Source organism: Micropterus dolomieu, linkage group LG21, assembly GCF_021292245.1.
Source record: "Micropterus dolomieu isolate WLL.071019.BEF.003 ecotype Adirondacks linkage group LG21, ASM2129224v1, whole genome shotgun sequence".
NCBI lineage: Eukaryota > Metazoa > Chordata > Actinopteri > Centrarchiformes > Centrarchidae > Micropterus > Micropterus dolomieu.
The window spans coordinates 23,558,829-23,585,911 of NC_060170.1; the positions used below are offsets into that span (position 1 = coordinate 23,558,829).

General features: G+C 42.2%; 5 protein-coding genes across 5 annotated transcripts; 3 read left to right on the forward strand and 2 right to left on the reverse strand.

Annotated features, from left to right (window-relative positions):
* Positions 1 to 1,161: 1,161 nt before the first annotated feature.
* tmem119a (transmembrane protein 119a) lies at positions 1,162 to 7,065 on the forward strand. Its single transcript, XM_046035392.1, has 2 exons — positions 1,162 to 2,113; positions 4,750 to 7,065. Exon 2 carries the CDS (start codon positions 4,765 to 4,767, stop codon positions 5,500 to 5,502), a length of 738 nt encoding a protein of 245 aa, XP_045891348.1. The 5' UTR covers positions 1,162 to 2,113; positions 4,750 to 4,764; the 3' UTR covers positions 5,503 to 7,065.
* A 2,218-nt stretch (positions 7,066 to 9,283) lies between these two features.
* LOC123959895 (leucine-rich repeat transmembrane protein FLRT3) lies at positions 9,284 to 10,696 on the forward strand. The gene has a single exon (XM_046034225.1). It carries the CDS (start codon positions 9,284 to 9,286, stop codon positions 10,694 to 10,696), a length of 1,413 nt encoding a protein of 470 aa, XP_045890181.1.
* Positions 10,697 to 10,710: 14 nt separating this feature from the next.
* iscu (iron-sulfur cluster assembly enzyme) lies at positions 10,711 to 13,057 on the reverse strand. Its single transcript, XM_046034319.1, has 5 exons — positions 12,511 to 13,057; positions 12,191 to 12,304; positions 11,974 to 12,084; positions 11,793 to 11,871; positions 10,711 to 11,387 (listed from the first exon to the last, which is right to left on the reverse strand). Exons 1-5 carry the CDS (start codon positions 12,610 to 12,612, stop codon positions 11,296 to 11,298), a joined length of 498 nt encoding a protein of 165 aa, XP_045890275.1. The 5' UTR covers positions 12,613 to 13,057; the 3' UTR covers positions 10,711 to 11,295.
* sart3 (spliceosome associated factor 3, U4/U6 recycling protein) lies at positions 12,723 to 21,889 on the forward strand. Its single transcript, XM_046034317.1, has 19 exons — positions 12,723 to 13,035; positions 13,917 to 14,043; positions 14,139 to 14,243; positions 14,329 to 14,513; positions 14,883 to 14,988; positions 16,434 to 16,558; positions 16,658 to 16,813; positions 18,426 to 18,564; positions 18,669 to 18,776; positions 18,885 to 18,962; positions 19,048 to 19,106; positions 19,390 to 19,499; positions 19,603 to 19,715; positions 19,821 to 19,897; positions 19,979 to 20,153; positions 20,251 to 20,678; positions 20,831 to 20,983; positions 21,122 to 21,309; positions 21,398 to 21,889. Exons 1-19 carry the CDS (start codon positions 12,748 to 12,750, stop codon positions 21,564 to 21,566), a joined length of 2,889 nt encoding a protein of 962 aa, XP_045890273.1. The 5' UTR covers positions 12,723 to 12,747; the 3' UTR covers positions 21,567 to 21,889.
* A 1,734-nt stretch (positions 21,890 to 23,623) lies between these two features.
* ficd (FIC domain protein adenylyltransferase) lies at positions 23,624 to 26,872 on the reverse strand. Its single transcript, XM_046034318.1, has 2 exons — positions 26,276 to 26,872; positions 23,624 to 25,680 (listed from the first exon to the last, which is right to left on the reverse strand). Exons 1-2 carry the CDS (start codon positions 26,544 to 26,546, stop codon positions 24,599 to 24,601), a joined length of 1,353 nt encoding a protein of 450 aa, XP_045890274.1. The 5' UTR covers positions 26,547 to 26,872; the 3' UTR covers positions 23,624 to 24,598.
* Positions 26,873 to 27,083: the final 211 nt, after the last annotated feature.

A 27,083-nucleotide genomic window follows, 5' to 3' on the forward strand; every position in this document is an offset into this window, starting at 1 on the left:
ATGTCTTTGGATGGTGGGAGCAAGCCGGAGCACCACGCAGACACGGGGAGAACATGCAAACTCCACACAGAAAGGCTGGGGCAATCGGGGTTTGAACCCACAACCTTGCTGTGAGGCTACAGTGCTAACCACTGCACCACCGTGTCGCCTGCATACCAAGACATGTTGGACAATTTCATGCTCCCAACTTTATGGAAACAGTTTGGAGATGGCCCCTTCCTGTTCCAAGATGACTGCGCACCAGTGCACAAAGCAAGGTCTATAAAGACCTGGATGAGCGAGTTTGGTGTGGAGAACTTGACCGGCCTGCACAGAGTCCTGACGCCAACCCGATATAACACCTTTGGGATGAATTAGAGCGGAGACTGGGAACCAGACCACCTCATCCAACATCTGTGCCTGACCTCACAAATGCCTTTTAGAAGAATGGTCAAAAATTCACATGAACACACTCCTAAACCTTGTGGAAAGCCTTCCCGGAAGAGTTGAAGCTGTTATAGCTGCAAAGAGTGGGCCAACTCCATATTAAACCCTACAGATTAAGAATGGGATGTCATTAACCTTCATGTGCATGTAAAGGCAGGCGACCCAAAACTTTTTGGCAATATAGTGTATATAATTTTAAAGGTTACATTACAATTCTGAAAACTAAAGTGTTTTCTTTGTTTAAAATATTGCTATCCTCTTGTATTAACCGACGCTCACTGTTTACAGCATCTACAGGCAGATCATCAAAAATCAAGGTATGAATGGATACATTTCTCTACTTGCTGCAGTGAAACAACCGATATAAAATAGGTTACTAGAAACAGATAGTGAATGCAGTGTACAGTGGCCTTAATTTAAGCTAAAGTTGAAGGAAATCACATGAATTGTTTTCTGTAGTTTGCAGTGCGCACACACTATCTGATATAAATGAGAGCAAATATTTACTATGAACATGATCATTTTTGCCTATGTTTCATTTAGTTGTAGACTGCCAATGTGTTTAAGCCACCACAAATAACCAAACACTATTTTAGTACTAGATTTGAAGTTTCTTTTACAGGATCAATTAGAAACAACTGTTGTCATTCAAAAAGCTATTTGATGTGCTGTAATGACAATAATGACTGTGTGGCACATAGTAGAAGTAGTACACACATTAACTGCAACAGTATGAATAATCCCTCTCCTGTTTTCTTTTGTGCGTCCTGAACCTGGAAAATTGCTACCTTCTTCACACTTCAGCTCCCAGCTAGAATATCAACATCTCACACCAGCTGTCAAAATAAATGAATGAAATAAGAAAGGAGGCACGAGCAGCCTTAAATAGATGCACCGCATATTTAGAGACTTATCTAGAGATAAGTGCCCCTTAAAGACCATGAAGTTTATATGTTCGCTCTGAACATGTGTTTTGGGATGAAAGGGGTGCTTTCTCTCTGCGCTGGTCTTGTATGCCCTGTACAGACAGGCTGTAATCAACAGGGACTTAATTAGAGAGGACTCAGTGGGAGGCAGAGGAGTCTTGGGACTCGCCCCACCAAGTACAGAAATACCCATTTCCCTATAACATGGGACTGATGTATTTACTGCAACGTCTTTGCAGGGAGTTTTAAAGCAGAAAGCTCAGACTGTCTTGTGCTCGCCAGGTCAATGAGTCCAACTTTGAATGAATCAACACACATTGTGGTAAATAACACTTTCATACAAAATGAAGTGACCCTCTCTAGAAACAGTTTAGCATTGCCCTTATGTCTGAGAAAATATGTATAGAATCACTGCCACATGGCTCTTCCTCTATAATAACTTCCCACTATAAAAAAAAGTGCACAGTAAAAGAAGTCCAATCCCAAATGGACAAAAGTGCACGAGGATGAAGACTGGGAGGGTGAAATAGAGGGAGGAGAAGCTGAAAAGAGAGGGATGGACATCATTTTGCAGTGTGTAGACTTTTTAGAGCTCTGTAAAAAAAGAAAACTGTTACTATAACGTAGCAGGGAGGGCGAATGCTCGGAAACTGTCTTTCACGTTTACTTTCCTCTCGTCGCTTTGTCTCCACATTATTTCCCTCTCCTCCGTCTGCACTGCATTGTGCTCATCAGAAGATAAACCCAGGAAACAACACTCTGTAAGTATGTACATTTGTTGTAAATTAAAAGTGGGTGTTATCAAGAAAGAAAAAAGTATAGCCAAAAGATTTAAGTTATATCAGGGCAGCCTGTTTATCCAAACTGACCTGTTCATCCATTGATTGTTATTTGAAGTTTTCTAAATTTTGGCTCCTAACATGTAGTGATGGAATGTAACTAAATACATTTACTCAAGCGCTGCACTTATGTGCAATTTACAGATACTTGTACTTCACTTGTATATTTAAATTTTATGCTACTTTAAACTTCTACTTTGACATATTACATTTCAGAAAGAAATATTCTACTGTATACTCCATTATATGTTTAAATAGCTACAGCTATTTTACAGATTAAGATTTTATGCACAAAACATATGATCAGATCAAAATGTTGTGCAGATTAAACTACTCTCACAGGGGGCATTTTTCTGCATAATGATACTTTATTTTTGATACTTTCATTACATTTTGCTAAGAATACTTTTGTAGTTTGACTTAATATTTACAATGCAGGATTTTCACTTTATTTTTACATTGTTGTATAGCTACTTTTACTTAAGTAAAAGATTTGAATGCGTCTTTCACCCCTGCCAATATTAATTCTTTCCCTTAGTTCTATTTAATTGATCAATGATGAAATTGATTTAATTTAATTGTCTTTCTTCAACTCTCCATGCCAAGACCCGTAGGTTAACTGTTACAGAGTGTAGACATTGATAATGTTTATTTAAGAATATACGCTGAGATGGTCTATCCTCCACCAGTGGCGCCATCTTTGCAAATTTGTGCTGTCTGGGCAAGCATTGTTAAAACTTGCTACCCTTTATTTTAATCTTATGGTGGAGATGCCAACTTAGATGCCAACCCTAAATGATGGCCAAGACATCTAGGACATTTGTATTTGATGTAAAGATGCAGCCATAAAAACATGGATATTTCACACAGTGTGTACACTTTACTGAACAAGCACATATCTGTCATACAGTGTGGTGAAAGTGTTTTGCCTGTATAATTGATAATATAATTTAAAACAACTGAAGGAGAAATTCAGAGGAAAATCAAGAATTAGAGACATCAATTATTCAAATGTTATGAAATTGATTAATTGCTTATCTAGTGTCTGATGGCTTTCAGTTGAAGTTAATGTGGACCCTACATGTGGAAATACAGGAAATCTAATTGTGGCAGTAATATGAGGGTTCAGAGGGAAGTGAAATCCTATAGCTGCACATCCAAGGATGAAGACCCAGCCTACCATCTGGTACAGCAGTTCATACTGTGTGTTCAACCACAAAGGGAGGGGGGTCTCACACTGTGCAGTGTAAATCAGAGCAGCAGCAGGTTCGCTACAGTATCATGCTGATTAGAAGTTTGTCTTTATGTCTTAGCACTGTGTAATTACACTGTGCTAAGAGTTAAACAGGTTTTAAATGGTAACAGACTCCTGCGCCACTCATAGCAGATTTCTTTATTAACGCTTTAACTTGCATTGAGAAAGATAGAGAAAGAATAATGGAAGAAAAGTAATTGGGTTGGGAAGTTTATTCAGTCAGTTGTACTGTCAGTAAGTGCAGGTTTTCCTGGAAGCATAAATATCTCAGGTCTGCACTGCTGTGGGCTGGTGTACAGCAGCTGCTGCCCAGTGTAAATATAGAGGCCACAGCCGCAGGTCTCCCACGCCTCTGTGCTCACTCTGGAATATGGCTTCCTCTTGGCTTTGGTGTGGTGGATGGGTGGCCTCCCTCTACTTTAGAAATTATAAGGCCTTCAGCGCCAAACTCGCTGTCTCCACCCCAAATAAGTAATGGCTGCTCTGCTGCCTGCTAAAATAGATCTTGTGCAAGATGGGGAATGGCAGAGAACCTAAGAAAAGAGTTAAGATGGATACTGGAGTTGTATTTCAGACAGAAACAGCCATTTAAAACATTGTTTTATTTTTTCAGAATGTGTCTGTCGCTTGAAAAACTGCTCAACACTAGTTAGTATCGTGGTTCTCGACCCTCCGGTTGGGACCAATTAGTGTCACAAGGTGACATTTCTCTAATTTTTCACATACAGCATGTGACACACTTTAAATAAATAGCTTGCCATTGTGGGAAAATCACTTCTTTGTTTATTGATCGACCCCACTCTCATGTCTGTATAATAAATATTTAGCCAAATCCAGGAGGGGAGTGGCCTAGCTTATTATAAAGACTGGAAACAGGGGGAACAGTTAGCCTGGCTCTGTCCAAAGTTAAATTATACACCTACCAGCACCTCTGAAGCTGGAGTATTGTCGTCAGGCAACCCATAGACGTATTATTATTATTAACTCTCCATAAAACTTTGTTGTTTGTGAGTGAATTAAACAAACTGAATATGACGTGTCAATTAGTGAGTTTTAGAGGTGCTGGTAGATGGATTTTGTTAAATTTAGACAAAGCCATTGTAGCTGTTTCCCTGTGTTTCCAGTCTTTTGCTATGCTAAGCAAACCTCACCCACCTCCTGGTTCTAGCTTCATCAGATCTGAGAATGGTATCAATCTTCTTGTCTCTCGGTTGGAAAGTGAATAAGTGTATTTCCCAAAATGTCAAACCATTACTTTAATCCCATGATCCTAAATTCAAGATAGCCATTGTTGTTGTTGCAGGACTCAGAAGAGAGGATGAAGTCCTGTTGGGTTTTTCTTGTCACCTGTGTGACCCTGCTCTCACTGTGGTGTGGTGTGTGTCACGCCACGCCTCTGTTCTACAACATATCCATGGACGGCAGTGGTGATGAAGCGGAGCTGGAACTCCTTTTTCCAACCTCTTTCTCCACTCGAGCGCCTGTTCTCATCACCGCTTCTACTGGAGCTCCCACCCTCACCAACACCATCACCACCACCATGATCCGTCTGAAGGACTTCGTCTTGACCCGAGTAGTGGACTTCCTGCAGGAGAATCTGCTCATCATCATTGTTGTGACCTCTCTTCTCATTGTCATGGTCTTCATCATCTGCTGTGCCTCTGCAATGAGTCAGAAGCGCAAGCTGGAGGCCTACAAACCCCTTCCTAATTCACCCAGGAAGAATGCGGCTGATAAAACCGGCGGACGCAAGAATTCAAGCGAGCTCCAGGACAGGCCGTTTGTCGCTGTCGACCACGTCAAGAGGGTCCAGACTCAGAGCATGGCATCCCCCAAGAACCTGCGCACGCCCTCCAAGGCTCTGGTGGGAGAGAAGGGGAGGGACGTCAGGTCGTCGCCTCGCCAAGAGGTCAGGAAGGTCAGGGAGGCAGAGGAGGTAGAAAAGCGGAGAGAGGAGCCCAAGCACAAAGAGCAGCAGCCCAAGCACAGGGAGGAGGTGCAGCCGAGCTCCAATCAGCCAGCCTGCACCTGCCATCTGAAAAAAGCCCACCACTAGGGCATGTTCAGGGCTGATTGAATGGTATAATAGATGAAATGTTGCAACCATGACATAAAAACGAGATCAGAAAGGTTGGTTCAAATCAGAAATACCACTTTACAACTGCTATCAAGAAATATATTTGTGAGGCTGGTGCCCTTCCATGAAAAAACATCAACATCTTTAAATACTTTAATCTAAGTGAAATGAAAATATGAACTATCTGATGTATTATCTGAAGTAAAAAGCCAGCAGGATAGAAGATATGTGACTAGAAATTAAAATACTCAAGTGGGTTGCTGCATAAATCGTATGAATAAATGTTGCACCTCAAAGAGTTCGATTCATACAGATATTAAAAAGTCAACACTTGATACCAGGTGATGTGGGAAATAAATGGCTGATTTCTTTGAAAGCAGCTGCCTTTGAAATTCAAACTGGCTCAGTGGTTTGTCTGTCATCATGTACTGCAAAGACCTTAGTCCTACAGTGGTCAACCACTATTTAATCAGTGATTACCACAGAGTCTCAACTGCCTGATCTCACATCACTGCTGTTGAAGTAGCATCACTTGAAAGGTGACATTTTTAGTTTTTTTTAGTGGAGAAAGACAAGAAAACATTATTTTAAAGAGAAAAACAATGGGCAGCCTGTAATCGCTTCCGAATAGAAATGAAACAAAAAAAGTATCCATGTGTTTTTAATCAAGAGATTTATTACTCCATATGCCTGCCAAGACAGAGGAACCTCCTCGGTACGTCCTGCTGTACGCCATGACATCTTTTTAAGCAGCTAAGAGACTTGGCTGAACCGCTCTGTCGTGTAGAGAAAACTCTTTGCTGCTGTAAATAATGCACAGGGAGATGCCAGTATACTTGAGAGGTAACAAAAGGTTCTATAAGTATATTTACATTCATATTTACCTAATTGTGTTTGCATAATGTTATTTTATGTCATCTCATTTTGTATTTTACTTAAGAGAACCCAAATTCACAAAGCTTTACACCAAAAGTACAATTTGCAACTGTGTTATTTCTGGGAAGCTGAAGTAAAAACACACGTCAAACATTAAAAGCAGGCTTTTTTTTGGTATAAAAACTTTGTGAATGAGGGTTTGAGTTTTTTTAATAAGTAATACTCATGTATAAGATAAATGGTGAGTTTTGTTTTTAATGTTGTAATTTGTAAGAAGTCAAAAACCTGAGTACAGGGATAGAGAGGAGAGTTGGCCTGTTTTGCTGGTGTAATAGGTTTAACTTTACTGTAGCTAAAATTAAAAGTACATAAAAATCAAAAGCTGAGAAGTGTATATGTCAAATACATCTGGTTCATCTTTAATTGGATTAAAAACTCAGGTTCCACCTTGAGTTGATCATTTGTAAAAACTCTCCAGCTCACTGTCCCATTACTCAAGTGAATGACTCTAAGACCGTCTAAACCAAATGTGTAATGTTCAGTTTATACAATTTATGGGCCCGATGTTTTTTTAAATACTCTTTTCCAATACAACCTTGTTCTCCTCAGATGTTTCCAGAGAGATGCTTCCTCTGTAAGTGACCGTTATATTGTTTACAAAATGAGTTTTGCTGATATTTAATAAAATTCTTGATACTGATGTTTGTCATTATTGAGAAAGTTACAGTGGAAACAGTTTTCATGATGACAGATGAAGGCAGCCCTGAGGAACCCTAAGATTAGAAAAGGCGAGGAAGGCCTAAAAAAGAAGATGCTCACTACGTGCACATTATGTTCAACTCTGGAATCTGTAATTTTGAATTGCATCTGCTCAAGATTGGCCTTCGTGAGGCAGCGGGCACCAACACACACAAACACAGGACTGCAGAAGGTATTAGAGCCTGGAGATGACGAGACCCTGCTTTGTCCTACACTGGCTATTGTACAAGGTTGTTTAAATATTTCAACAGCAGTAAACCAGATCCATACAGAGCCCTTTGCTCCACAACAAGAGCTCCTGCATTGTCTATACAAATAGTGGAGACACTGATTTGTTGTGGTGAAGTTCAAACTCAAAGTCAAATAACCTTTTCGTTGCATATTTTGAACGAGCAACAAGATACTGCCCTCGTGTGAACAGCGCAAGTATTGATTCATCAGTTCTTTTTACATTGTATCTAAAACACTTCCATCTTTTATGTACAGCCTGACCACATCTGAAATCTATTGTCAAACCCCATTACAGCTGTATTCAAAATGTGATGAAAAATTGCTAAAATGTCTGAAGCACAAACCATTTTTGAATAATAATTAAAAGATTGTTTGATCTGAATCATAAGTGCCAAAGATCAAACCTCAAAGATGACAGCACAGCAGCTCAAAAACAGGCGTAACCCTGTGGCGGCTGAAACGTGAGCCCAGACGGAGCCTCGCACCAGGGTCAGATTCCCTGCTCTTTTGTCAATGAGGTGCTAAATAATTTGAGAAAATACTATCCCTTCACTTTCAGTCTTCCCACCAGGTGACGGGAAGACACATGGCCACAGGACCACCCAGCAATGTTCTCAGGCCGAGGGTGGTTTGCTAGATTCACTTGTCTGTGTGAGTTGTAACCTCGACCTTTGCCAACCGCAGATAAGGGAATATTTAGGGCACCTGTGTGGTTTTGTTATTTATATATTTTTTTCACAGAATTTCTTGGTGAACATTTTGCTGTGTATTTTGACCCTTTTCACTGTTTGCCACTGACAAAAAAAATAGGACCTCTCAATCTATTTGAATGGTGAAGAGGATCCAGAGTAGGTAATCCAGCACCTTAAGGCTGTCATTAAACTTTGATGAGCATCTGCATGGAATTCTCAACAGCAGCAACGGTAGTTATCTTTAGGTCACGTAAGGACCATGGGGTTACAAGCCTGCCCATCTCAGAGGAGGAGCATATAATACAGGAATAGGAAAATGGTAAGTGCTTAGGCCTTTATTTATTTACACTAATAAGTCACCCTTTCTAAGGGGTTAATAACTTAATGTTTTTATAAATGGTTAATGCACAGTTTAGTGGTGAGAACCACTTTTGGGTTGTGAAAAATCTTTCTAGCTGGTGAATTACTAAAAGGCAAGTCATTAATAACAAATAAATAAATGTTTTTAAAATATTTTCAAATGAAAAGTTTCTCACTTTCTAATCTGCATTAAACTCTAAATTCAGCCAACAGCAAAAGGTGGCGATTCATCCGCAATTCTAAATGTTCATAAACCATTAATAGATGGTTCTTATTATAACCCATGAAGTCTGCAGTTTCAAATGTTAATAAAATGAGAGCTGCATGGATTTTGGTCCAGCAGCTGTCTTTAAGAAGGTCTGAGGTCTGCCAGTGTGGACGAATTCAAGTGGTAAAAAGACAAAGCAGGTGTCAAGAGGACGAACACTAGCCAGAGGTTTTTCACAGCTTCTTATTAATGTCTCATATCTGATCCATAAAGTATTATTTTTTAACCATTAATTACAACTTATAAACATTGGTGATGACACAATGGCTAAGACACGTGTCTTTGGTGTGAGAGACCCGGGTTCAATTCCCACTTTGACCCATCCACCATTGTGTCCCTGAGCAAGACACTTCCCCCCCTAGCTGCTCCAGAGACGTGCGACCTCTGACATAAATAGCAATTGTAAGTTGCTTTGGATAAAAGCGTCGGCTAAATGAATAAATGTTAATGTAATGTAAAAAAAGATTCATTACTATAAAGTGGTACCTTTTAAGTGAGAATGTTTCCTGATACCATTAGTTCTGTTATGTATCTGATGTGGTCGTCTCTCCTTCATTATCCCTCACAGTGAGTCATGCCTTGGTGCAGATGTGGTGTCCTACTGGTGCTCTGCGTCTGTCCTCTAGCCTGCCTTGTAACGTCTCCCTGTCCTCCCGGCTGCTGCTGTTCTCGCCCAGGATTTTTGGTTTTGTGCGAGTCCCTGGGTCTCAGGTCACTCCCTCGCTCTGTCCCTTTCAGCACCTCGGCTCTATCTGTGGCCAGGAACCAGCTCTGTAATGTGGACCACCTGCTCCGGCCCTTCTCCAGCCTGCAGGAGCTGAGCCTCAGTCACAATCTGCTGAGCCGCTTCCCTCGCGGCCTGCCTCCCAGCCTGGAGTCCCTGCTGCTGCAGGAAAACCGCATCACTTATATCACCTCAGGCGCCCTGCGGCAACTGGGGAACCTCACTCGCCTGGATCTGGAGGACAACCGCATCCGTGCCATCCAACCGGGGGCACTACAGGGTCTTAACAAGCTCCAGGTCCTGACACTTAAGGGGAACAAGCTCACAAGCCTCCCTCTGAATCTTCCACCGTCGCTGACCCATTTAGACCTCTCAGCAAACTGCATCTCTGTCCTGGATCTGCCCTCGCTGTCCGCCCTGGTCAACCTGCAGGTCCTGAAGATCAACAGCAACTGCCTGCGTTCAGTCCCAGAGAGTGCCTTCGATGGCCTGCCACGTCTCAGATCTGTGGACCTCAACAACAACCTCTGGGTGTGCGAGTGTGACATTTTGTATCTTTACCGCTGGCTGCTGAGTGGTAGGCTGAGGATGGCCACAGACCTGGTGTGCACAGAGCCCGTCCATCTCGCTCACCGTCTGCTTCTGGACCTCTCTGTTGTGGCTATCTGTCCTTGGGTCCTGAAGCCAAATGAGGGGATGCACCAACTGGACCTCAACTCTGCACTGGAGAGAAAGCTGGAGACGCCCAAAGTGAAGCCAACGGGACCAAGCTCATTTGAGAACAAGAGCTATTTGGGGAACTTGTTAGAGCAAATATCACAAAAAAACACTGTAGGACTCATTTCCAAAGATGCTCCCAAGACTCGTGTATTACTTGAACACTACTCTTTAGAGACCCTTACCTATGAGGAGTGTTTGTTGCTAAATAAAACCCACTCAGTCAGCCCACCCCATTTACAAACCACTACTTCTGTCCCTGATGAGGGACACAAATGCAGAAACAACATCACAGGTCGGTACACTCAGATCAACGCAACCTCTGCGGAAGGGACACGATCTTTGCTTTCCACAAACAGAGATGCACCCCGGCCAACTCCCGACCCCCAACCGATCACACAACAAGACTCTGCAGTGGTAATCTCTCTGCTCGCAGTGTTATGTGTATTGGTAGTTGTCCTAATTCTGGCAGTGCTACTTGTACTGAAAAAGGTGCTTCTGCGCCAACAGAGGGTGGCTCCGCTAAACGTAGGATCTGGTGGATGACATCAGAGCAGACACACTGAAAATGTTTTTTTTTATTTAATTCACAATAAGCTCATGGTCTCATACAATAATCTGTATTATGTTTTGTATGTGTCCTTTGGCTGATGAACTAACTGCATTTTCACACTAAACCCTCCTCAAGAGACCGGCAATCTTATACAATCAAACCAAATAAAGCCCAAATGCCAAAAAATATACAAAACAAAAAACACATCTCAACCAGCAGTTTTATGATGCATCTTGGTCTGTGTAAAAACGTGCTGCAGAGTAGCAACACTGTTGAGCTACGTTGTTTAAATTTAAGGATCAGATATATTTCAAAATTCTTCATCATGAACTTCCTACTCCAAATTAAATTATGAAATAATTTCTGATCATCTGATGACAAGCAAACACCATAAACATCTGGCACTTGGACAATATAGTCTTAACTTGAATTCAAGAGAGTGACCCCACAACCCTTGTACCTGGAGATTTTTAAAGAGTATAAAACTCCCAGAAGGGTGCAAGACCTGTTGTAGTATTACGGTACTGAATCTTCCAAACAGCACTGCAGTGAGGCATTACAGGGTTCATAATGGACAGTTAATAACAACATATTAACTGGTGGCTTGTACACGTTCCTCCTTCTTGTCCTGTTGTTTTAGTCTGTAGTCTGACAGCGCTGCTTTTATGGCATCTTCTGCAAGCACTGAAAGAAAAGGAGTGAGGTTTTAGAAACCCTTTGAGCATGAAATTAACACAGAACTAGCTTTTTTCTCTTTTAACCAAGAACAACACATTTTAGGAAAAGCCTGAAGAAATTAGTTGAGAAACATCAAACTGAATGGCTTAAAATGTATGGCGAAAAAAAAACCAAATGAGGGAATGATAATTTTGGGTTAATGGTGTTCATTTCTCCAGGTGACTTTCAGAAATGTGAAGAAGCTATTTCAAGGAGCATTGAAAGTGTTTTGGTGGCTCGTTGTGCGCCAACATCTTACAGAAACAATTTGCTTTTGGTTTTTTCTTTAATTTGTCATCCATCTGTATGCTTCAGGTGTAAGATAACACTGGCAATGTGTGTATGTCTTTAATTGTATTGCTTTGAACTTACTAGAGCAATGAAGCTTGACTGGAGGAAGGCAGAGTTCTTTGGCAATGTCAGTGTTCTTGATCTTCAGAGCTTCATCAACCTATGACATGACAGCAGACTTATCAGATCCTCAGCAAAAAAGGCTTTGTATTTGTAAAACCATTGTTCTCTGTTGCTTTTCATCAGCGTTATACCAACTTACAGACTTCCCCTTCACCCACTCAGTTGCTAGAGAACTGGAGGCAATGGCTGATCCGCAGCCAAATGTCTTAAATCTTGCATCAACAATCTTGCCAGTTTCGTCTACCTGGATCTGGAAACAACATACAGTCAAACACATAGTTGTACAATATGAAGTTGGAAGTCGTGACAGCAGTAATTAGGCTGTAGTGAATCCCTGCTCCTGAACTCCAACTTACCTGAAGTTTCATCACATCGCCACAGGCTGGTGCACCCACCAAACCAGTCCCCACATTCTTTTTATTTTTGTCTAAAGAGCCTACATTTCTTGGGTTTTCATAGTGGTCCACCACCTTCAGGAAAGCCAAACAGAGAAAATTATATTTTTTTTATCGCTCTGTTGTTTAGAGTCATGTCTTAAAAAGAAAGTACAGGGATGGTGAAGTTAGCTAACGTTAAGTTACTGTCAAGACAACACACACGTAGCTTTGCTAACTTAACTGACAATAAAAGGTGACACTGGTTGGTTACAGTTATGGGTTCATAGACAACTGGTTACCTTTTTGTGATATGAACAGAGGGAATTCAGCTGCGGGCTGAATAATCTTCTGCTAAATAACAACAGCGAGGACGCAGAGTTTCGTAAGGAGACAGTCGCCATGTTCAGATGCCGAATATTGACGGAAATCAACGAGTGGGCGCGAGTCAAAAGGACCACTTTTTGTTGACAAACAGGTGAAAAAGGAAGCTGTCACCAAGGAAGGAGCCCCTACTAGTGGCTAACAGTAGCCCTTACATGTCAGGGGATCCACCAGGCTCCACCTCTCACTACACTCCTGGCTTGTTAGCTTGTTACCAGGCAGACGGCATTTTCAACATGGCAGCGTCGAGCAACGCAGAGGAAACGCAGTTGCAAGATATGGAGGAGGAAGACGCAGGGATGGCGGAGAAGAAGATGGAATCGGACGAAGAGGAGGAGGAAGAGGAGGAGGGCATGGGGATAGACAATTCAGACGACGAAGAGGACGATTCGTCGGAAGATGAGAAAGAAAATGAAGCCGAAATCCAGCGGTTGGAGGAGCAGGTAATTAGCCAACAACCCGAGCCGAGCTTAGTAAAACTAACGTTAGCCGACGAGCTAATGAGAATGAATGGATGGTAAACACAGTCAGCAACAACAGGACAGCAGCTTTAAATGTGTGAGCTGCTGTGGTTTAAGAGAAACTGAAAATACACTTACGTTAGCTGCAGTTATCGAAAACAATTAAATAAGCGCGTATGAAAACGTTACGTCATTAGTATAGCAGTCGTGATTAGCTCTACTGCTAATGTGTGATGCTAATGGGTTGTCTCGTGTCACGCGCCCTTTTTTTGACTACCTGAGACCTGTATGACCGTAACGTTACAGTTTTGTAGTACAGCAAGTGCAGTTAGAAAGTGCATGTGTAAATATAAAGCACACACTGTCCTAACTTTGTAAAGTGTAAGGTATTGGAGTCATAACGTCTCATAACTTTATTTATAATCCAAGCTGTGCGCAGGGACACAATGCAGTATCTGTTAAAACTAATACAACGGCCCTGCAATAAATCCCACCTTCATGAAGTTTATAACATTCATTTTTTTAAAAAACTGTTTTAAAGAGGTGTTGATTCAACTTTAATATCATTATGGAGACTGCAGTTTGTGGTGCTGGTGAATAGTACTGCCTTTTATATTGAACTGAGAAATAAAACGTAATATTTAGTCTACCCTGAGTGAATTTAATTAACAAAATATTAGAAACACCCCTCTGTATAATGAAAACTACAGCCTCCAAAATGAACATAAGTATGCAAATGAGTGCTGTATGTATTGTTCCAACTATTTTGTGTGTCATTGTGGAAGTTCATTTATATATTTTTAATTGTATTGTTAGACGTCTTACCCTGTTTCATCTTTGTGATTTTAAATTTTTTTTTTAAGCTGTCAATCAATGCTTTCGACTACAACTGCCATGTGGATCTCATCAAACTACTGAAGCATGAGGGAGAGCTTTTCCGTCTGCGAAAGGCAAGGCAGAAGATGAGTGAACTGTTCCCACTCACTGAAGGTTGGTGTGTGTCTAACATGGTCTTGGGGAAGAATCTGTTGGACAGCAGCTCTGCATTATTTGCTGTTTAAACCGCATTTTGTTGAATCCTGCAGAGATCTGGCTAGACTGGCTCAAGGATGAGATCCGTCTGACTGAGGAGGAGCCACATCGGGAGAAAGTATATGAGCTTTTTGAGAGAGCTGTAAAAGACTACATCTGTAAGTGCATCGTGCAGTTGTTGCTGCCTTTTGACTGGACATTTAGGCATTGCACAATCCTAATATTCTGTGTATTTATACCCAGGTCCAGATATCTGGCTTGAATATGCTCAGTATTCAATTGGTGGCATGGGCTCACCAGGTGGGATAGACAGGGTGAGATCCATCTTTGAGAGAGCTGTGACAGCTGTGGGGCTTCACATGACCAAGGGACAGACGGTGTGGGAGGCGTACAGAGAGTTTGAGAACGCCATTCTGTCCACAGTACAGGTTTGTGTTTCCATCACTAAGGGAGGTTTTGTCAGTGGTCCAACACATACTGTTTTTGTTGCTGTTTGATTGCATGGATATGCCAGAGAGATTTATTTTGAATGATGCAATGTGAAAACAATATTAGACAATACAAGATAGACACATGTCTGATTAAAAACATTTTACTGTTGTACAGTAGTTTAGTATAATATGATTTGAGGTAATATCAATCTGTCTCTGTTATATTATATCAAAGCATGCTTTTAAGTGATAATCCACTCACTTAACTCAGAATAAACCCAAATACTGAATTGAATTCCTTTGACGTTGGACTAAATGGGCATTATGTCAAATTTGACGCCATTTTCTCTGCTGTTTTCCTCTCAGCCCCCCCCCGGCAGGATTCCCAGCCGCGAGGAGCAGGAGCTGCTCAACGCTCAGCTTGAGCGAATCCATACGCTGTTTCGTCGCCAGCTGGCCGTCCCCTTAATGGGTAAGCATGACGCCTCTTCTGTCCAGACAGGCTGCTGTAAAATGGGCAAGATTCCTGTTGTGGTGGCCTGAAAAAACTGAATTACCTCATTTAAAAAGATAATGCTTCCTGGGATAAGTTTTGTGTTGCGCAGTTGAGATTTGGCTTTTGAAATGCCATACAGGCCATGAACATGCTTTCAGTTTATATTAGATAGATAGATAGATGGATGTATACTTTATTTATCCCGAGGGAAATTCAAGTATCCTGTAGCATACGAAACATACATACATGAAACCTATATTAAAATAAAATAACTTATAACACAGTGGCCACAGTAAAACAGTGCAAAAACAGTAAACAGTGCAGATGGAAATAAAGAGTACAGATTTTGTCTGTTGTCCTCCCTGCCATGGCTAGGAGCTGTTGTACAGTCTGATGGCCAGGGGGGACAAAAGAGTTTTTAAGTCTGTTGGAGGAGCTGGGCTGGGACAGCAGTCTGCCACTGAACACACTCCTCTGCCCGATGAAGGTGTTGTGCAGAGGGTGGTGGGCGTTGTCCAGTATGGACAGCAGTTTGTTCAGGGTCCTTCTTTCTGCCACTGTCACCAGAGAGTCCAGCTCTGAGCCCACCACTGAGCCAGCTCTCCTCACCAGTCTGTCCAGTCGACCGGCATCTCTCTTCTTGCTCCTTCCTCCCCAGCAAACTACAGCATAAAAGAGGACACTGGCCACCACAGACTGGTAATACATCTGTAGCAGTTTTTTGCAGATGTTGAAGGACCCCAGCCTTCTCAGGAAGTACAGACGGCTCTGCCCTTTTCTGTGGAGAGTGTCCATATTTTCTGTCCAGTCCAGCTTGTCATCCAGTCCTGACCACCTCCACATCGACCCCCTCGATGGACACAGGTTGGAGATGTGGTTTCTTCCTTCTGAAGTCCACCACCATCTCCTTGGTCTTGGAGGTGTTCAGCTGCAGATGGTTGATCCTGCACCACCTCACAAAGTCCTCTACCAGGCTCCTGTACTCCTCCTCCTGTCCATCCTTGATGCAGCCAACTATCACAGTATTGTCTGAGTATCTCTGCATGTGGCAGAGCCCGGTGTTATACTGGAAGTCAGATGTGTACAAGGTGAAGAGGACGTGAGAGAGCACGGTCCCCTGTGGTGCTTCGGTGCTGCTGACCACCGTGTCTGCCGTGTGGCCCTTCGGTCTGATGTACTGTGGTCTGTGAGGTAGTCCGTAATCCATGTCATCAAGTGTGGGTCGACCCTCATCTCTGTCAGCTTGTCTCTCAGCAGGAGCGGCCGGATGGCGTTGAAGGCACTGGAGAGAGAGACTAAATGAAAATGTACACTTCTCTATTGTACTTTTGTAAATACTGGATGTGGTGTATGTATCCTTTATAGATAATGTTGAAAAGGGAATAGAAACTTTGAGAAAAGTGTGCTCTGTTACTTTGTAGACATGGAAGCCACCTATGCCGAGTATGAGGAGTGGTCTGAACACGGGGTGCCTGAGATGGTCAATCATCAGTACAAAAAGGCTTTGCAGCAGATGGAGAAACGCAGGTCTTTTGAAGAGTCACTGGTAACGGATTTGCATAGATTCTCTACATTTGTCCTCTGTCACTTTATGTGCATCGTTTTTGCAGTGCATAACATCTGCATGATGTTGTCTTGCCTGCAGCTGGTAGCCGAACCCCCTAAGCTGGCAGAGTATCAGGCCTACATCGACTTTGAACTAAAGGAGGGTGACCCAGCACGGATTCAGATAACCTTTGAGCGGACTCTGGCAGAGAACTGCCTGGTACCAGACATGTGGGCAAAATGCACCACCTATCTTGTGAGTATGGTCACTGTTGTGTGTGGGGCTGTTTGTCTATTAAACCTGGGGTAGTTAATGTATTTCAGAAGCATTTCTTGTTATTTGTCGAAATTGTCTTTACATCCCGTCAGCAATACAACAATCAAATGCTTTGGGGGGGGGGATTCCGTGTAAAATAAGCCCAACCAATCATTTCATTCAGTCCAAGGCCTGAAGGGAAGGGCTGGAGTTTTTTTTTTTTTTTTCCCTCTCGGTTGGATACTTAAAAAATCTAGCTGTCTCATGCTAGTTTCTCCAACGTTACCTACCGCGGCTTTAAAGGGCTCCCAGTCAGACTGTTGTTTGCTGTGTAGAGTTTGGATTTCACATGCCATTATCTCTCAGTCCGACTTCTCTTAATCAGCGCCTGAAACTTGCCAACTCCATCATCTGCCAGCAAGGGCTAAACAGCTATGATCACAATGTTGCACTGAGCTTATCTGGATAAATTACAGCCAGTGATTTCACCAACAGCTCTTAAAAAAAATTGATTCATGTGTCTGACAGTAAGTGTCAGTCACAAGATATGTCTTGTATAGAAATTTCTTTTCAAATTAGTAGTTAAAGTGTCCACATCTATTTATGTTAAATGTGATTCTGTATTACTCATGTTTGGGATTTTTGAAGTGGGCCTGTATGAGGTACTTATCCATAGTCATGTATTACCTGCAGTAGATGGCGGTCAGCATGTCTTCAGTTTGTTACATTTATTCATTTAGCTGACTCTTTAATCCAAAGCAACTTACAATTGCTAATTATGTCAGAGGTTGCACGCTTCTGGAGCAACTAGTGGTTAAGTGTCTTGCTCAGCGACACATTGGTGTCTCACAGTGGATTCAAACTCGGGTTTCTCATACCAAGTTATGTGTCTTATCCACTGCGCCATCACCACCACAGCTGTTAGAAGCAGAGAGTTGTACTGGTACTGAAGCTTAGCAATGTACTGCTGTGGATAGGGTCAGAAGCAAAACATACTTTAGTCCCCTAAATGAAGGCCCACCAAAACAAAATAAATATCTGTCAAGCGTACGCTATATTTAGAATATTTCCGCCGCTTTACCTTTCTGTCAGATGGCCATTTCCTTTACACGGTGCGCAGTCAATTTGTAGGAACATGGAAGTTCTTTGGTTGAGAAAATGTAGTTCTGAGGAAAATGTATAAAGAGCTGAAAATATTTAACACATAGCGGCCTTCTTTTAGGGGCTAAAATATGTTTCGCTGCTAACCCTGTCCACAGCAGTACATCGCTTAGCTTCCATACCGGGAGAATTCTTGCTTATCCAAACCAGAGACACGCCGACTGCCATGGCAAGTAACACATGACTATGGAAAAGTACCTCATACTGCCTTGCTTAAAAAAATCCTGATCTATCCCTTTTAATGGTTTGGCTGGCTTCTTTAGTGTTGAGCAGCATGTTAAAAACAGCCAGCCTATATTAATACACTTTACCATTCTGAAGGAAAATCTGATGGGATGTTAGATAATGTGGTTGCGTAAGAAAGTGACTCTTTAAATCTTCAGTGATAAATCTTTAAGCTTGTTTAAGATCATTTTAATTGTTTTGTTATTTGTTTTCTCTGGCTTTACAGGATCGTCAGCTGAAGGTGAAAGACTTGGTTCTTTCCACTCATGAACGTGCTGTCAGGAACTGCCCCTGGACCATGGGTCTGTGGAAGAGCTACCTGCAAGCTCTGGAGAGAAATGGAGCTGACCATCAGACTGTCTCCGGTAACAACTAGAGTGCTAGAGTTTTTAAATAGTAGAAATTTCCCAGACTCTTATTATACTGAAATTTCCTTGGCCTTATGTAGTTTTCGTTGTCTTCCTCACAGATGTTTTTGAAAAGGCGCTAAATGCAGGTTTCATTCAAGCGACAGACTATGTGGAAATTTGGCAGGCGTACCTCGACTACCTGAGGAGACGTGTCGATTTTAGCAAAGGTGAGAGCGGTTGTCTTTGGATTTGTCTTTGTGTTTGGAAACCATTTAATTTACTCATTTTTCCCATGGTAATGATGTTTCTTTTTTTTTTTTTTTGTCTTTTTGCAGAATCAAGTAAAGAGTTAGAGGAGTTACGAGGAGCTTTCTCTCGCTCTCTAGAATACATGAAACAAGATGTTGAAGAACGTAGGTGGATTTGAGTCAGACAGATTTATTTTTGTTCTACCAGTGGTTCGGGATTCATACAATTCATTTTTTTGTTTCACTGTAGGGTTTGGTGAAAGTGGAGATCCATCTTGTATCATAATGCAGATCTGGGCAAGGATAGAGGTAAGAGTTGTCTTTCTGTTATGTTGAATTGTGTTTAACCCTCTGTTATTTTGAGTTGTTTTTATGTATTATTGTCTTAAATGTGATTGTGTACCTTCTGAGGGTAATGAGAGTGTCCATTTCGATAGTTATCATAAAAAATCCATATTGATTTACAATGAAACCATATAAACCTAATCTCATACAACCCCTAAATAAAATTATATCTTTTAATATCTTTTTGATATTAAAACAAAAGTCTGCACAAATTAACATCTCATAATGTTTTTTTTCTGCCTACCAGGCCCTCCACTGCAAGAACATACAAAAAGCCAGAGAACTGTGGGACAGTATCATGACAAAAGGGAATGCCAAATATGCCAACATGTGGCTGGAGTACTATAACCTTGAAAGGTCTGTCAATCCATGTCCGATGCCTTTGTGATCATTTAAGCAAAACTTGCATATACTTGTATCAGTTCTTGAATATGTTTTTATTTTTTTACTTTATCCATAGGTCTTATGGAGACCCTGTTCACTGCCGGAAAGCTCTCCACAGAGCAGTTCAGTGCACCTCAGACTACCCTGAGCATGTGAGTGAAGTCCTGCTCACCTTTGAGAGGGTGGAAGGTGAGTACCGATTCAAAGATAATATAAAAATCAAAGTGATCATAAAAGTAAAGAAGGTTTTCATGAATTCCAGTGTGTCTCTGTATTTTGTGTCCTCGCCTACAGGTTCGCTGGAGGACTGGGACGTGGCGGTGCAGAAGACAGAGACCCGGCTGAACAGGATTAATGAGCAACGAGCTAAGGTAGGAGCACATATCAGCATTGTACCGGGCAGGTGTATCCGTTAGCTGCTTTTGGCTAATGTTGCCATGTTCATCTGTTAGGAGGCTGAGAAAGAAGCCAACATGGCCCGCCAAGACGAGGACAGAACTGATCAGCGGCGGAAAACCAAGACAGACAAGAAGGCTTCGAAGAAGGCTTTCCAGAAGGGAACTCGAGCTGGGGAGAAGAGGAAAGCAGACCACAATGATAATCAGGATGAGTGGACTGATTTTGCAGGTAAATGATGTGTTTGATAAACATTTAAATTTTTTAAGCAAAAATTACGCCTGACAAAGTGTTTCCTGATCCATCTTTCCCTCTGTGACTGAACAAGCTAAAAGGCATAGAGGAAATGGGAACCAAACCACAGAAGAGTCCATGGAGACCGAGACAGGACTCTTTGGGAGGAATGCTCCACCTGGCAGTAAAAAAGGCCAGCAAGGAGTCGCGGCCGCTGCCCAGAAACAGAACGATGACAGGCCAGAGCTTCGCAACGATAACTGCAGCGTTTTCATCAGCAACCTGGCATACACCCTGGAGGAGCCAGAGGCAAAGCTGAGGACACTGTTTGAGACCTGTGGTCCCATCACACAGGTTCGCCCTGTCTTCAGCAACAAAGGGAGCTTCAAAGGCTACGGCTATGTACAGTTTGAATCCCCAGTGTCTGTCCCTGAAGCCCTGAAGCTGGACAGACGGGAGGTGGAGGCCCGGCCCATGTTTGTGTCACCATGTGTAGACAAAAACAAAAATCCTGACTTTAAGGTAAATATGAATTCATTTATTATAACCACAGTATCTACAGGTCTTAAAGTCTTAAAATCATTATTGACTTTAGAATGTATTAAATAAACAAATATATAATTTACATAATAACATGCAGTACAAGTGACCACTTCACATGAATGTCCCTGTAGGTGTTTAAATACAACACATCCATGGAGAAAGAAAAAATCTTCATCTCTGGGCTGCCGTTCTCCTGCACTAAAGAGCAACTGGAGGAAATGTGCAAAAGTCACGGCACAATCAAAGACGTCCGTCTGGTCACGTATCGCTCAGGAAAACCTAAGGTGAGGCATGAAGAGGAGGACAGAAAAAAAAAAAAATCATCATGATTACCACGTTTGACCATGCAGATGTGGAGCAAGGTTGAGGCATTTAGAGTCTGTGTTTGGTGTAACCCTCTGTCGCTGTGTGGCTCTCTGCAGGGTCTGGCGTATGTTGAGTTTGCAGATGAAGCCCAGGCTTCTCAGGCAGTTCTGAAAATGGACGGCATGGACGTAATGGGCAACAAAATCTCTGTTTCTATAAGTAACCCTCCTCGCAGAAACATGATGGATAAACCTGGTTCCAACAGGCCCTCGACAGACGCGATCCCTCGCCAGGTCCATGGCTCGTAAGTTTATTGACTTGCTTCTGTCACGCCAACTGAAAGGCTCTGAAAGTCTGCCGTTCTCAGATCTGTAACTGTTTTCTTTTTCCAGGAGAGGAAGGGGGCGCACCCAGCTCTCATTACTCCCTCGTTCCCTGCACCGACAAAGTGGACCACCAAGCAAAGTGGAGAACGGAACTGCACCTGAGCAGGTGAATGCTGCTGGAGAGACTAAACCTTTGTCAAATTCAGACTTTGCCAGGATGCTTCTCAGCAAGTGAGAAGATGAACGAGAGAGCATTACAACCACCTTCACACTGAAAGCCATCTTGTGTCTTTATAAAGTAGTGTTGGTGATTTTTCTGTAATTGGTTACCTGGCTTCCCTTTAATCTCAGTCTTGTTCTCATCATGCGGTCTGTGAGATTGCCTTAATCGCTGAGCTCCTTCCCTCCATCAGTAACCCCTTTTCAACCAAGACTTTTCAAAAGTGTGACAGATTGTTTCTGTTTTGGTTTATTGGGAGGTGGCTGGCAGGCTATTTTATATAAAAAGTGTATCATATTTGTGTGTAAATATACTGTATCTAAAAATTGTTCCCTTCATGTTGCAAAGTTTCTTCTTTTGTCGTATAATGTGAAAGGGACCTGAGAGAAACAGACGGGAGAGTATTTTTTTAAATATTCAAAACAGCGAAACTTGTTAATGTTGTTTAAAAAGGTTATATGCAAAAGTTCAGATGTGGTGTAATATAGCTGGTGTGTATGTGTGTGTGCGTGCATGTAAGGTGGATGTGTTAGTTATGAAAAGACATTCTCCAGATGTTTTAGGAAACGTAGGATTTTTGTTGTTTTTCTAATTGTAGCTAACAGCGAATTGATCGTTTTTACATATCACCTTTCAGTTACCATCTCATATTAATCACCATTATAGTGATGCTTTGGAGTACACAGCAAATTATTATTCATTGGTTTTATCTTGCCATGAGGGCATGTTATCAGTACAAAAACTGCCCTAATGTCATGTCACACTGCTGACGCTTGATATCAGTTTAGTATTTACAGAAATAAGTATAAGGTCTCAAGATTTCTGTTTTCATACATCACTTTCATCACTGGTCATGTGACCCGTCTGTCCAGATTAAAAACATCCATCAGATCACATATTTATTCAGCTAAGAGTCTGAAATGATGTGCTGTTGACCGAAAGATTCATATCCCCTTCATCTTGTGGAATTCATATAATGCACATGTACCATGGTGTTGATGCTGAAGAAATGTTTTTAATTTCATTAACTTCACATGAAAACTAATTTACCCGACAGTCCAGAGCTGCATCTATTTTGATTTCCCTTTTTTTTTTTTTTTTTAACATTATGGCAACCATTTGATGACATTGTCTTTGGCTCTAGGACAGTGCAAAGGGCCTTTTTCAGTTTTGTAGATTGAACAATTAATTGATAATGAAATAATCGTTCCCATGCAGTAGTCCGTTGATGCAAGAGAAGACATTCGTTTAAGGCATTAAAAAGAGTTGGAATACGACCATTCATGCTAGAAAGTACATGTGTACACTCAGACTTTACAAACTGAAACCTAAGTAGTTTTAGACATGTGGTTTGGTCCTGGTTTTCTTTGTGTGTTCGGTAGAGTTGAATTCATCTTCTGAATTGACCTGTTAGCTGACAGCTCTTCAGTATTCTGGTAAAGAGGCTAACTCTGTCAGCTACACATTATTTAGGTCTGCAGCTCCTTCGATATAAGAGAAGAGAATCTATGCAGTTTTCCATTTCAGTTTTGTCCCATTTTAGGAGTCGACCTTGTGTCCACTTGGATGTTAACAATTCTGTACATAATGTTCAGTATAATATTTCAAACAGGTCACCATAGTTTGTAATAAATATAAATCAGTTTTCAAAGAAGATGGAATACAAGCTATATGTATTGCTCTCACCACAGTGGCCTAATCTAAAAAATAAAAAACTGTCGGTCTCCAGAAATCGCCTGTTTTATGTTTAGTACTAAAAGGTGGTATGTGTGTGTTGCCGTTTTGTATAATTTCTATAGCTGATGTTTTGAATTTGGTGTAGAGGTAAAATGGCTATTTTTAATTTTTTTTGTTCAATCACAGTATTTATTTTCCAGCTTGTGTAATTATCTACTCTTGCGTTTTTTGGTCCTGTAAAAAAAATGAAAGTCATGTCCTGTTTTTATTTTATTTTTTTTTCTGGTCTAAAATTTGTTTTAATAAAATAATGTTATTCTTCTGTGATCCCAGTATGACACTCGCAGCTTGGTTTGTTCTAAAAGAAGTTTATAACCTAAAGTCATTAGGCTATAGAAAGTTAATGGAACACTTTTATTTTAAAATAAAATAAATAAATACACGAAAGTGCTTTACAGTGTTATGAGACATCATCTTTATCCTACACAAACACTACACATCTGCCATCCATTCAAATATTTCTTTTACTCAGTTTTCTGTGATAATTTTCTTGTGATCTCGAGATAAACCACAGCCGAAGAGAGGGGCCGTCCTGTGTGTTTCGAAAGAATAATTTCAGGGCACCTTACAGTGCCACTGGTTAGCTCAGTTGGTAGAGTACAGGACTTATAATCAAAGGATTGTGGGTTTTACTCCTGCTTTCAGCAACTTTTTTTTGTCTTTTGTGTGTTTTTAGTATCCCCTTCAAAGTTGTTATGAGGAGATTCAGGGGAATCCAGTCACACATTTCCCGACGGCTATTTCAAAGGTTCCAAAATAGCCGTCAGGAAATGTGTAACATTAAATGGATTCCCCTGACTGAGAAGCACAAGAATTTCCTCTGCATGGGAATGACGGGGAAATGAGAACGCCAGAGGTTGATGGATGTGGCCCAATCGCCATAAGAACTTTGTTAGAGGATTATGAAAAAGATAAAAAAAAAATAAAAAAGTTGCTTGTCCGTGAGGCTCAAACCCACAACTCCAAGAGTACGAGTCCTATGCTCCACCAACTGAGTAGTGACCAGCGACACTAATACACATAGTGAAATCACCATTAAACCACTGTTATCTCGAGATCAGGAGTACAAAAATGGATGGCAGCTTAGGGCTTCCGTACTAAACACAGCAACATCTGATTTCAATTCAACATCCTGCCGCAGTTTCAATGAATTCAGCAGGTAAAAGGCCCAAACTGAATTAAAGGGCTGGTAAAGTAGGAAACAGACATGGGTCAAGGCAATTCAACCCAAATCTATGATTTTTATTCAAGAGCTTTTAAATGAATCAAAAGCTCTCCCTGCATGCTCCCTTTCTCCTCCCGTTTCCAGCTCAGTTGCGGATCGGGATGGTCTGCTTGCATTCGGGACAGGCCTGGTCCTGGCCGGCTGCCGGCAGCCCCACAGCATGCTCTGTTGTAGAAATCAACAATGTGTCCAATGTCATCTCTGTACATCTGGCTATAAAGCGAATGAAGGGCCGCACATCACCCTCATTGGCTGTGTCTAGAGCTGCATAATACTCTGCCCTCTGTTCTTTGCGGATGGTGACAGGTGGGTATCGCGCTTGCATGAGCACGAGGTTCATGAGTAGCCGTGATGTGCGTCCGTTGCCATCTACAAATGGGTGCACGTACACCAGTTTGTAGTGGGCGAGAGCTGCGTACTCCACAGGGTGCAGCTGCAGGGCCTCCTCGGAGTTGAGCCACTGAACAAGCTCCTGCATGTGTCTCTGCAGGTCCTGAGGGTGGGGGGGAATGTGGTGGCCCACAAACACCTGGCTGGTACGCAGCCTCCCTCCCTCCACGGGGTCTACGTAGCCGAGCACCCGCCGGTGAATCTCCAGGATGTCACTAACAGTCATGCCTCCTGTTCTGGACAACAGCGTGGTGTTGATGTACTTCATGGCTGCGTCCACGCCGATAGCCTCATTCTGCTCCTGCAGGCTCTTCCCGGGGACGGCGTAACGCGTCTCGATGATGTGACGGATCTCGGAGAGAGTGAGCGTGCTGCCTTCAATGGCCACCGTGTGGTAGATGTGGTGGTAGTAGGTTTCCTCCATCACTCTGCGGAGTGCAGAGTTGCCTTTAGGAATGGACATGAGCCGGCGCACTTTACTATCAATGATGCCAAAGTAACGCTGGTCAATCTCTTCCACCAAGGGAAGAGTTCGGTCTCGGCTGACCAGAGCCCTCTCATTACATGGCGAGATGGCCAAGGCTTTGGTGTAGAGGTGGTCTGCCTGGACGACATCCTTCTCCTCCTCCAGAATGGTCCCCAGCTCCGTTAGGGCGTCCACAAAGTCTGGATTCACACTGAGTGCATGCACCAGTAGCTTGTGAGCTTTCTCCCTCTTCCCCAGTTTCTTCATCTCCAGAGCTTGCAGCAGCGCTGCTTTGGCCTCCAGCTCCATCTCTGCAATCAGAACATGATGGATGGCGTCAACTCCAACACAGCAGAATAATACAGAAGGTGTGTTCAATATTGGGCAATACAGAAAATAAATATCATGATATCCAAAGTGCCTTATTCAAGTAGTGAAAGACAAACTAGAATCCTCAGAAAAATATGCTTTAATATTGCAATTATAGATTAAAATTGATATTAGAGCTGCTTTCACGCTTAATTAACCTACTGCCTTATTGAAAAGTTGCTTGCTCTATAACATGTCAGAAAATTGTGTGAAAATGGCACAATCTCAATTTCCAGGAGCCAGAGGTTAGAAGTCTTTAACAACTAGAAACCGCAAAATATGCAATTTACAAACTGCATGAAACGCAGAAAAGCCTCATATTTAAGAACCAGGAAACGGTGAGTGTTTTTTTAGTCTTGATAAATAACTAATTAAACTACTCTCACGACTCTTTAGAGTGAAAACAGACAAACCCTCATGTGGTTAGTTATGCAGTAACGTTACTGCACACGTGTCTGTTCTTGTCTGTAACATCTGTTACTGAGTTGAACTGTGAATTTAATGAATCAGTAACGTGACACCTCTTCTCCTTCGTACCTTTGCTCGGCTTGGCCTTCTGGGGCAACAGATCAAGCGCGGTAAAGGGGACCGTGAGGCTGGTGGACTGCACAGCTGGAGGCGGCTGAGAGCTTCCCCACAGCTGGCAGCGAAGGTGGGCGATGCCCTTCCGGGCGGCGCAGCACTGGTCCTCCACCCCCACCAGGGGCAACAGGAGGGCCACCAGAGAGCCGAGGAGGACACACAGCAGCGGGCCCCATCCCCCGAGAACACGGCCGCTGGTGTAACGCCACACCGTCACAGCAACCATGATGAGTCCAAGTTATATCCTCCATCCTCTAGTGACGCTGCCTCCCATGTATATCCGGTAAGACGGTCAACATGACAGCTGGGAATCCGCAACACTACCGAGGAAATTCAGCTCAGTTACCCAACTTTTACAGCTCGTACGTGAGCTAAGTTTGCTAGCTGCTAGCTCTCTGTCGCATTAATGTGACTCTAAGCTGAAACTCAGACTAAACTAACGATTAAACGGCGGTTCATTTGCTCTCGGCGTTAGTTGTATCATTGATGGTCTTATTATACATCCATGAGTTGTACACAAAATACGCACACCATCGACTTCCTTGGTCTGGACGTGTGAACATCCTGAAATATAATTGGTCAGAATTGTACTAAAGAGCGGCGCCGATTGGGTAAAACGCAGCGACACAACATATGGTACGTAACCGTCTCTGATTGGGTGATTCTGAACATTTCAGCCCTAAGTTTCGACTTACAGGCAATACCTTTTGGGTAAAATGATATGCATTACGTAGTGATAGATATAATTTGTGATTTAATTGTG

Coding starts and splice junctions, on each gene's coding strand:
- tmem119a (XM_046035392.1), top strand. CDS start 4,765: ATGAAGTCCTGTTGGGTTTTTCTTGTCACCTGTGTGACCCTGCTCTCA.
- LOC123959895 (XM_046034225.1), top strand. CDS start 9,284: ATGCCTTGGTGCAGATGTGGTGTCCTACTGGTGCTCTGCGTCTGTCCT.
- iscu (XM_046034319.1), bottom strand. CDS start 12,612: ATGGCGACTGTCTCCTTACGAAACTCTGCGTCCTCGCTGTTGTTATTT. Junction 12,305..12,510: donor TCTGTTCATATCACAAAAAG/GTAACCAGTTGT, acceptor GCTTTCCTGAAG/GTGGTGGACCACTATGAAAA. Junction 11,388..11,792: donor AGTCAAGCTTCATTGCTCTA/GTAAGTTCAAAG, acceptor CTTTTCTTTCAG/TGCTTGCAGAAGATGCCATA.
- sart3 (XM_046034317.1), top strand. CDS start 12,748: ATGTCAGGGGATCCACCAGGCTCCACCTCTCACTACACTCCTGGCTTG. Junction 19,500..19,602: donor GAGTACTATAACCTTGAAAG/GTCTGTCAATCC, acceptor CTTTATCCATAG/GTCTTATGGAGACCCTGTTC. Junction 20,984..21,121: donor ATCGCTCAGGAAAACCTAAG/GTGAGGCATGAA, acceptor GGCTCTCTGCAG/GGTCTGGCGTATGTTGAGTT.
- ficd (XM_046034318.1), bottom strand. CDS start 26,546: ATGGTTGCTGTGACGGTGTGGCGTTACACCAGCGGCCGTGTTCTCGGG. Junction 25,681..26,275: donor GAAGGCCAAGCCGAGCAAAG/GTACGAAGGAGA, acceptor TTCTGATTGCAG/AGATGGAGCTGGAGGCCAAA.